The sequence below is a fragment of the Piliocolobus tephrosceles genome, chromosome 21, assembly GCF_002776525.5.
Source record: "Piliocolobus tephrosceles isolate RC106 chromosome 21, ASM277652v3, whole genome shotgun sequence".
In the NCBI taxonomy this organism is placed as follows: Eukaryota; Metazoa; Chordata; class Mammalia; order Primates; family Cercopithecidae; genus Piliocolobus; species Piliocolobus tephrosceles.
In genome coordinates this window covers 52,447,758-52,457,335 of record NC_045454.1, presented here as the reverse complement: position 1 = coordinate 52,457,335, position 9,578 = coordinate 52,447,758, and the positions used below count along the sequence as shown (strand labels likewise).

General features: G+C 55.6%; 2 protein-coding genes across 3 annotated transcripts in view; both read left to right on the top strand.

Annotated features, from left to right (window-relative positions):
- MADCAM1 (mucosal vascular addressin cell adhesion molecule 1) overlaps window positions 1-5,725 on the top strand; it is an 8,168-nt gene extending 2,443 nt beyond the window's left edge. Inside the window, exons 4-5 of one of the 2 annotated variants that reach the window (XM_026457265.1) lie at window positions 1,373-1,561; window positions 5,103-5,323. In XM_026457265.1, coding sequence (XP_026313050.1) covers window positions 1,373-1,561; window positions 5,103-5,323 — 410 coding nt within the window. Of the gene's footprint in view, window positions 1-1,372; window positions 1,562-5,102 lie in introns of both variants that reach the window. The other variant, XM_026457266.2, reaches the window with a different exon arrangement.
- A 1,896-nt stretch (window positions 5,726-7,621) lies between these two features.
- Window positions 7,622-9,572, top strand: TPGS1 (tubulin polyglutamylase complex subunit 1). Its single transcript, XM_023201310.3, has one exon. It carries the CDS (start codon window positions 7,788-7,790, stop codon window positions 8,409-8,411), a length of 624 nt encoding a protein of 207 aa, XP_023057078.2. The 5' UTR covers window positions 7,622-7,787; the 3' UTR covers window positions 8,412-9,572.
- The last annotated feature ends 6 nt before the right edge of the window (window positions 9,573-9,578 follow it).

Genomic DNA, 9,578 nt, shown 5'->3' with positions numbered 1-9,578 from the left:
CACGTGTGTACAAACACAGGCACACATGCACACGCGTGTATAAACACGCGCGCCCGTGTGAGTCCTCTTTCCCTTCTGTTTTGTTTCTTGACACCTTGGATAATATCTGATATTCCCCAATCACGTACCTTCTCTGTCTTTTCCACGACCTTCTCCCACTGTGGCTCCCAAGGTGGGAATCCTGTGTCTTGCGCACGGCTGTGTCCACAGAAGCTAGAACAGGGCAGGTGCTCGATAAACCCTTGCTGAATGCTCAGATGAAGACATCTAACGTGGGCCGGTGCCCAGCGAGTACTGGCTTCATGCCCTGTCCAGTCCCGAAGCCGCTGCCGGCTTCTCCCACTAAACAAAGAGGGATGTGTCCTCCCACAGGGCACCCTGATATCCATGTTAATGCGTGTGGGGTCATGAGTTTCAAGCAAAGGGCTCCCGGGGATGGAGCAGAAGCTGGGAGACCCGGGAGGTCTTGGTGGTGGGGGTGGGGCTGGAGTGGGCAGAGAGGAGGCTGGATTTGAGGGATATTTTACAGAACACGGGTCCTCTCAGGCCTCAGTCTCCTCATCAGTCCCACAGGGGATGGAGCACAAAGCCAGAGCAGGAAGCCCCCAAGCACCTCCTCTCTCCATGCCAGCCTCCTCCCAACTCTCCTCCGTCCACAGCCCATCATAATAAACGCGGGACCCCACTCACTATCAGGGCAGCCCAAAGAGGTGACTCTCACCCCTTTGACATTGAGGAAACTGAGGCACGTGGGGATTAAGGAGCCTGCTGGGGTGATGTTGCCAGTGAGTGGGGGCCCTGGAATGCCTGGACTCCCATCCTGCCCACTGTGGTGCCTCAGTTTCCCCATCTGTCCAGTAGACTTCCCTGACTGTGGGTCCTTTGTAAATTTCAGGGACCATGTAGCTTTCAAAGCACTTTATAAATTCTAGGTTTTAGGCCGGGTTCACGCCTCTAATCCCAGCACTTTGGGAGGCTGAGGTGGGTGGATCACCTGAGGTCAGGAGTTCAAGACCAGCCTGACCAACACAGTGAAACCCCATCTCTACTAAAAATACAAAAATTAGCCAGGTGTGGTGGTCCACGCCTGTAGTCTCAGCTACTCGGGAGGCTGAGGCAGGAGAATCGCTTGAACCCGGGAGGCAGAGGTTGCAGTGAGCTGAGATCGCTCCATTGCACTCCAGCCTCGGCAACAAGAACGAAATTCTGCCTCAAAAAAAAAAAAAAGAAGAAGAAGAAGAAGAAGAAATGGAAATGGGGCCCACCAGAGGGGTCCAGGAAGGGAGTTTGGAGAAGTTCTGGTCCCAGAACTGAGGTGGGAGAGGCAGGGCTGGGGCAGCAGAGAGAAAAACAACCCTCACTCTGTTTCTAGTCCTACACAGCCCGACCTCCCGGGAGCCCCCCAACACGACGTCCCTGGAACCCCAGGCCACGACCTCCCTGGAAACCACCCCCCAGCAGGGCTCCACACACAGCCCCAGGAGCCCTGGCTCCACCAGGACTTGCCACCCTGAGATCTCCCAGGCTGGACCCACGCAGGGAAAAGTGATCCCAACAGGTTGTGAGTGCTGGTCCCTGGGGGCAGGGAGGGTGGGAAGGGCTGAGAGCGAGAGGTTCCTTGGATGAAGACTTTAGACAAGAAATTGCCCTGTCCGGCTTCAGTTTCCCTGTCTGTCCAGCTTTGGTTTCCCTGTCCCTCCTGCCTCAGTTTCCCTGTCCGTTCTGCCTCGGTTTCCCTGTCCATTATGCCTCAGTTTCCCCGTCTGTTCAGCTTCAGTTTCCCCATCTGTCCACCTTCGGTTTCCCCATCTGTCCTGCCTCGGTTTCCCCATCTGTCCAGCTTCGGTTTCCCCGTCCGTTCTGCCTCAGTTTCCCCATCTGTCCAGCCTCGGTTTCCCCGTCTGTCCAGTGGGCTTCTCTTAACTGTGGGTCCTTTTTGTAAACGTCAGGGACTGCGCAGATTTCAAGGCACTTTGTAAATTCTCAGCCTCGTAGACTAGAACAATCTTTGGAACAGAAGCAGAAACAGAATGTGGTCACATAAGTAATTTTTTTCCTTTTTTTTAATTTTTTTTTTTGAGACAGAGTCTCGCTTTGTCCCCCAGGCTGGAGTGCAGTAGTGCAATCTCGGCTCATTGCAACCTCCGCCTCCCGGGTTCAAGCGATTCTCCTGCCTCACCCTCCTGAGTTGCTGGGATTACAGGCACCCATCACCATGCCTGGCTAGTTTTTGTATTTTGGGTAGAGACAGGGTTTCACCATGCTGACCAGGCTGGTCTTGAACTGAGCTGAGGTGATCCGCCCGCCTCAGCCTCCCAAAGTAGTGGGATGACAGGCGTGAGCCACCGCGCCCGGCCCACATAGGTAATGTCAGAAATGCTTGTTCCCAGGTGCCACAAATAAATAGCACTCAAATTTAATTCTCTTAGTAAGGCCATTTTTACTTTCTGCAGAAAGGGTGCCCACTGCAGATGGAACAATGGCGAGAACACACCTGAACAAAGGAAAAGCCGACATATTCATCCCTTATGCATTTGGGTCTTCCTTTTTTTTTTTTTAGACGGAGTCTTGCTCCATTGCTCAGTGGCGCGATCTTGGCTCACTGCAAGCTCTGCCTCCTGGGTTCACGCCATTCTCCTGCCTCAGCCTCCCGAGTAGCTGGGACTACAGGCGCCGCCACCACGCCCGGCTAGTTTTTTGTATTTTTAGTAGAGACGGGGTTTCACCGTGTTAGCCAGGATGGTCTCGATCTCCTGACCTCGTGATCCACCCACCTCAGCCTCCCACGGTGCTGGGATTACAGGCGTGAGCCACCACGCCCGGCTGGGTCTTCCTTACCGCTGTGTCCTGCATCCACTGGCTGGAGTGGGACGTCACAGTCTTAAACTGATACCCCGTTTGCTAACAACCTAAAACTTTCCTACATAGATAAGTGCAAAGGAGGACAAAGGAGAGGAAGTTGCTTACGAAAGATTTAAGGAAGCGATAACATTTCCAAATAAGGAAGGGGCATAAGCTATGAGCTAAGACTTGCCTGGGACTGTCCAGACACGCCTGGGTAAGCCCAAGCAACTAACTGGGCTAAAGTGTAAGAAATAATAGCCGACAGGAGGCTTTAGAGTAAGAAGCTATTATTCTAGTGTCTATTATTTTATTTTTAAACCAAGACGAGCTTTCAAGAGGAACTTTTCTACTTTCTACAGGTAATTTCAAATTTAAAAGTAAAGGCCAGGCGCGGTGACTCACGCCTGTAATCCCAGCACTTTGGGAGGCCGAGGCGGGCAGATCGCGAGGTCAGGAGATCGAGACCAACCTGGCTAACACGGTGAAACCCTGTCTCTACTAAAAATATAAAAAATTAGCCAGGCGTGGTGGTGGGTGCCTGTAGTCCCAGCTACTCGGGAGGCTGAGGCAGGAGAATGGCATGAACCCAGGAGGAAGAGCTTGCAGTGAGCCGAGATCACGCCACTGCACTCCAGCCTGGGCAACAGAGCAAGATTCTATCTCAAAAAAAAAAAAAAGTAAAAATAAGTGTGGTCAGGCCAAGCACAGTGGCTCATGCCTGTAATCCCAGCACTTTGGGAGGCAGAGGCAGGAGGATCACTTGAGCCCAGGAGTTCAAGACCATTCTGGGCAACATAGTGAGACCCCCATTTCCACACCAAAAAATTTAAAAATTAGCTGGGAGTGGTGCTGTATACTTGTGGTCCCAGCCACTTGGGAGGCTGAGGTTGGAGGATCACTTGAGCCCAGGAGGTTGAGGCTGCAGTGAGCTGAGATCATACCTGGGTGACAGAGCAAGACCCAGTCGCAAAAAAAAAAAAAGTGTTGGCCAGACATGGTGGCTCACGCCTGTAATCCCAGCACTTCGGGAGACTGAGGAGGAGACTCACCTGAGGTCAGGAGTTCGAGACCAGCCTGGCCAACATGGTGAAACCTCATTTCTACTAAAAATATAAAAATTAGCCAGGTGTGGTGACGGGCGCCTGTAGTCCCAGCTACTCAGGAGGCTGAGGCAGGAGAATCACTTGAACCCAAGAGGAGGAGCTTGCAGTGAGCCAAGATCGTACCACTGCACTCCAGCCTGGGGAACAGAGCGAGATTCCACTTCAAAAAAAAAAAAGTGTGGTCATACATTTCATGGAGCCCAATATATCCCAAGTATTATCATTTCAACAGGTAATCAGTATAAAATGGTATGAAGGAGATATATTACACTCCTCCTTTTTCCCCAAACTAAGTCTTCAAAGTGCAGATTGCAGGCTCAGCACCCTCCGTGGTGATGAGCCGTCCTCTCTCTGGACTGCCCTTTTGTGTGTGTGTGTGACAGAGTCTCACTCTGTCGCCCAGGCTGGAGTGCAGTGGTGTGATCTCGGCTCACTGCAACCTCCGCCTCCCGGGTTCAAGTGATTCTCCTGCCTCAGCCTCCTGAGTAGCTGGGATTACAGGCACCTGTCACCATGCCCGGCTAATTTTTATATTTTTAGGAGGTACAAGGTTTCACCATGGTCAGGCTGGTCTCGAACTCCTGACCTCATGATCCGCCCGCTTCGGCCTCCCAAAGTGCTGGGATTTCAGGCGTGAGCCTCCACGCCCGGCCTGGACTGCCCATTTTTTTTTTTTGTTTGTTTGTTTTTTTGAGACGGAGTCTCGCTCTGTCGCCCAGGCTGGAGTGCAGTGGCCGGATCTCAGCTCACTGCAAGCTCTGCCTCCCGGGTTCATGCCATTCTCCTGCCTCAGCCTCCCGAGTAGCTGGGACTACAGGCGCCTGCCACCTCGCCCGGCTAGTTTTTTGTATTTTTTAGTAGAGACAGGGTTTCACCGTGTTAGCCAGGATGGTCTCGATCTCCTGACCTCGTGATCCGCCCGTCTCGGCCTTCCAAAGTGCTGGGATTTCAGGTGTTAGCCTCCGCGCCCGGCCTGGACTGCCCATTTCTAAACTCTAAGGTGCTATGTGCGTTTTGAAAGGGTCACGGTAAAGTCCTTTGTGAAATCTCAGGGAATGTGGTAACTTTGGAAGCTCGTGTAGCCTCTGAGGGACTCCCCTTCCCAAGCCTGCAGAGGCCTGGAGGGCTCTGACCGGCATCTCCTGCTCTCCCCAGCATCCAAACCTGCGGGTGACCGGCTGCCCGCGGCTCTGTGGGCCAGCAGTGCGGTGCTGGGACTGCTGCTCCTGGCTTTGCTTACCTATCACCTCTGGAAACGCTGCCAGCACCTGGCTGAGGACAGCGCCCACCCACCAGCTTCTCTGAGGCTCCTGCCCCAGGTGTCGACCTGGGCTGGATTAAGGGGGACTGACCAGGTCGGGAGTAGCCCCTCCTGAGTGGCCGGCTCTTCCCCCTGTGAAGGGAAAATAGCTTGGACCCCTTCAAGCTGAGAACTGGTCAGGGCCAACCTGCCTCCCATTCTATTCAGTGTCATCCCTCTGCTCGCAGAGAGGGACGCACATTCTGATCGTCTCCTTTGGAAAGGCTCATCAGAAACTCAAAAGAAGGCGACCGTTTGTCTCACCTTCCCGTGACCTGGAATCCCCCCCCCCCCGCCCGCTTGAGTGACCCCCGACCTTCTGGACGGAACCAACGTACTTCTTACGTATATTGATTCATGTCTCATGTCTCCCTAAAATGCGTAAAACCAGCTGTCCCCCGACCACCCTGGGCCCCTGTCTGGGCCCCTGTCGTCAGGACCTCCTGAGGCTTTGGCAAATAAACCTCCTAAAAGTATAGAAACTTGTCATTTTTCTCAGTTGACACCCACTCCGTCAGTGGAGAGGAGAGATCTGAGGGCTCTGGACAGCAGGAGGGCTGACTGTGGGCCCCGCCCTGATGGCTCCATCTCCCTCATCCCACAGTCCAGGGCTGGAGAATAAAGTGTCAGGAATGCTTGTTCCCTGGTGCCGTGAAGAAACAGCACTTGGCTCAAGCCTGTAATCCCAGCACTTTGGGAGGCCGAGATGGGCGGATCACGAGGTCAGGAGATCGAGACCATCCTGGCTAACACGGTGAAACCCCGTCTCCACTAAAAAATACAAAAAACTAGCCGGGTGAGGTGGCGGGCGCCTGTAGTCCCAGCTACTCGGGAAGCTGAGGCAGGAGAATGGCGTAAACCCGGGAGGCGGAGCTTGCAGTGAGCTGAGATCCGGCCACTGCACTCCAGCCTGGGCCACAGAGTGAGACTCCGTCTCAAAAAAAAAAAAAAAAGAAGAAAGAAACAGCACTTGAACATAAATTTAATTTCCTCAGCAAGGCCATTCTTTTACTTTCTGCAGAAAGGGTGCACTCACCAGCAGTTTTGCCACGAGAGTACACCGAACAAAGGAGACAGGGTCATTTCTAACCTGACGCGTCCACCCTACTTCTGTGTCCAGTTTCCGTTGGCTGGAACAGGACCTCACCTTCCGTATTTGTTCCGATTGGCCAGCGACTTAGAGCTTTGTAAAAGAGGCAAAGGCAGAGGAGAACAAAGGAAGGAAGAAGTCACTTGTGGAATGCTGAGAAAGGTAAAAACACCTTCAGATAAGGAAGAGGAACAGGCTGTGACCTAATGCCCGCTCGGACCAGGATAAGCATGCCAGGGCAGATATTTAGGCTACGTTGCGGCAACTGAGAACATAAAGTACGTTGATTTAGTACAGCCAGCAGACAGTGAAGAATGTTAGCACAGATTTTTGAATACATTTTGCTTCCAAGAGAAGTTACTATTTATTCCTAATTAGATGGGGAGGAAAGTATAGTATGAAGAGGAACCTCTACATTACATTTGACAAAGGGCATTTGGTCTGCCCGCCAGAGACTCCTGTGGTCGGAGGATGGTGGAACGCCGCCCCCCGCCCGAAACAGCTCTCATTACCCCCTGCCCAGGGCAACGGCCCTGAGGGACTGGGACGGCACCCAGCAAGCTCTGCCAGGGGCGGGAAAATGCCAGGGCTTAGTGGTCTCCCTGGCGAGAAGCTTAACCAGGACTCCCCGAAAGCAGTGGGAGAAGGGAAGGAAGATATATAGAGGTCGCCTGGGAGAGGCGGCTTATGCAGGCGGCTGTGTTTTGAGGTGACCAGGGGCTGAGGGTTCGGAGGGGGGGGGGGGGCGGGTGGAAGCGGGGGCAGCAAAGGCTGGAGGTGACAGCCTGGGGGTACTGGGGAGCCATAGGAGAGTCTAGAGCTCTGGAGGCGGCGGTGTCAGAACGCTCCCTCTGGCGGTCAGGAGGGTAACAGCCTGGGATGCTCGCCCGGGTGGCCTCCACTAGGGGCTCAGCGCGGCTGCAGCGGAGCTGGGGAGGGGGCTTCTCCCACGCGGGGAGCTGCGCACTCAAACGGAGACTGGGTCAGGCGGAAGTCCCGGCGGAGCTCGACCCCCAGCACCAAGGCTTAAAAACGAACATGAGAAAACGGTCTGGGGGCCGGGCGCGGAGCTGGGTCCAGCAGTCCTGGGCAGGTCCATCCCCGCGCATGCTCCGTCAGGCCTCTGGTAACCAGGGAGACTGGTTGCTAGGAGACCGGGCTAATAAAGGACTCGCTAGCTACCCAAATGGCAAGCAATCTGGCTTCGTGCCAGAAACGAAGCACTTCCGAGGCAGCCATTTTGGAGTCTGGCAAAGTTCAGGATCCAGGCCAAAGACAGGAGAGCCAATCAACATACACAAACAGGGAGGAGAAAAGAGAATGCCGATAAGGACACAGGGAAAGGGGCAGCGTGCCCTTGTCATTTCCCAAAGTCTCCCAGCGGGATCCCGGTGCCCTCTGCCCTTAATCAAGATGGCCGCCTTGGGGGGGCTCTAGCGCACGGTGGAATATGGCGGTGCTTCCGGTCCCGATGCCCTCAGCGAACATGGCGGCAGTGGAGAAGCGGCGGCCAGCGGTAGCACCACCGGCTGGTTTCACGGACAGCGGCCGCCAGTCGGTATCCCGGGCGGCTGGGGCGGCCGAGAGCGAGGAGGACTTCCTGCGGCAGGTCGGCGTGACGGAGATGCTACGGGCGGCCCTGCTGAAGGTGCTGGAGGCGCGGCCCGAGGAACCGATCGCCTTCCTGGCCCACTACTTCGAGAACATGGGCCTGCGCTCGCCTGTAAATGGCGGCGCTGGGGAGCCCCCGGGCCAGCTTCTGCTGCAGCAGCAGCGCCTGGGCCGCGCACTGTGGCACCTTCGCCTGGCCCACCACTCCCAGAGGTGCGCAGCGGGCCGGCTTGGGCGGGTGGGGCGGAGGCGGACTTCAATTCCCAGCATGCCCCGCGCGGCTCCTTACCCGCAGCGCCGGCTCGGGGGCCCGGGGCGTGCTGGGAGTTGTAGTCTGCGGTGCCTTTTTGGGAGGGATGGACCGGACAAGGTGGGCTTGGGTCCGGCGCTGGGCAGCGCGCTGCATGCGGCGCGAGCCCTTCTGGCCGGCTTCGCGTCTGTGATGCCTTTTTGCAGGTACTGAGTTTCACCTTGCAGTTCATGATTTTCAAAATCATGCTATTTACAGAGAGCAGCCCAGTCACCCAGGGCCCCCACCTTAGGGGACAGGCTCCCAGAAGGCAAGTGGGGATTCCTGGAAGAGCCTGGCGATGCGCAGGGCGGGGAGTTTTCAGGGAACAGGCCCAGCAGGTGCAAATTTAGAGCCGGAGTGTGGGACACATGAGAGGCGGGAAGGCCGCGGAGTTTGGCGGAAGCGTGAGGGGCTGCAGGTGCCTATGCGCGGTGTCCCCTGGTTGGGGCCAGTTCTGAGCCCAGGAAGGTGGTTGAGGACTATGTGTTAACGTTGGGTATGGATGGGCTGCTTTCTTTTTTGTTGGAGGGGGTCCCCAGAAGCGGAGCCTGAGGTAGGCATTTTGTGTACTGGTGATTTTATAAGGAGGTGCACCCAAGAGAACCCAGGAAGGGGGTGGGAAGAGCAGGCAAGGAAGGATGCCAAGCAAAGGTGTCCTTTCAGCCTCATAACCAGGGCATAAGCGCCCACCATGGCAGCCCTCGCCAGAGTCCCAGAGAAGTTCGGGGGGAGAAGAGAGCCGGGGAGTGTCCCCTCCCACCACGGTCACGGTGCACAGGTGTACAAGATCATACTCAGATAAGGGTGGCAGGGTGTTGGGGATCTGGACAAGGAGCAGACTTGTTCCAGTGGCCCAGTGGCTCTGAAGGCCCCGCCCGAGGATTTGCTGGGGCCGGGTGGGAGGGGAGCGGGCAACGGCAGGCCCAGAGGGTCAGTGGAGCCATTTACTGCAATGGAAGGCCCCCGGTTTGAAGAAGCTGCCAGAGTCACTTGTGGATTAAGTTAGAGGCTGGAAGGAGCCTAGAAACGGGAAAGTGGACAGAAGTGTCTGCAACTGAGACATGGGGCCAGGACAGGAGACTGGACTGGGAGGGGTCCTGCAGGCTTCAGGAGAGATGAGAAGAGTTCAGAACCACACTCTGAGGGCACACAGCCCAGAGAACCCACAAGAAAGGGTGGGAAGGCGAGACCAGAGGTGAAGGGGGAGCAGGAGGAAGATGGCCTCCCCGGATATCTGGAAGAGAATCTCCCAAGGAGGAAAAGGGGTCAACAGCAGGCCCACCATATATGGTTGTTCAGGTTGAGTACTGCACAAGCCACTCACCCCATAGACACTGC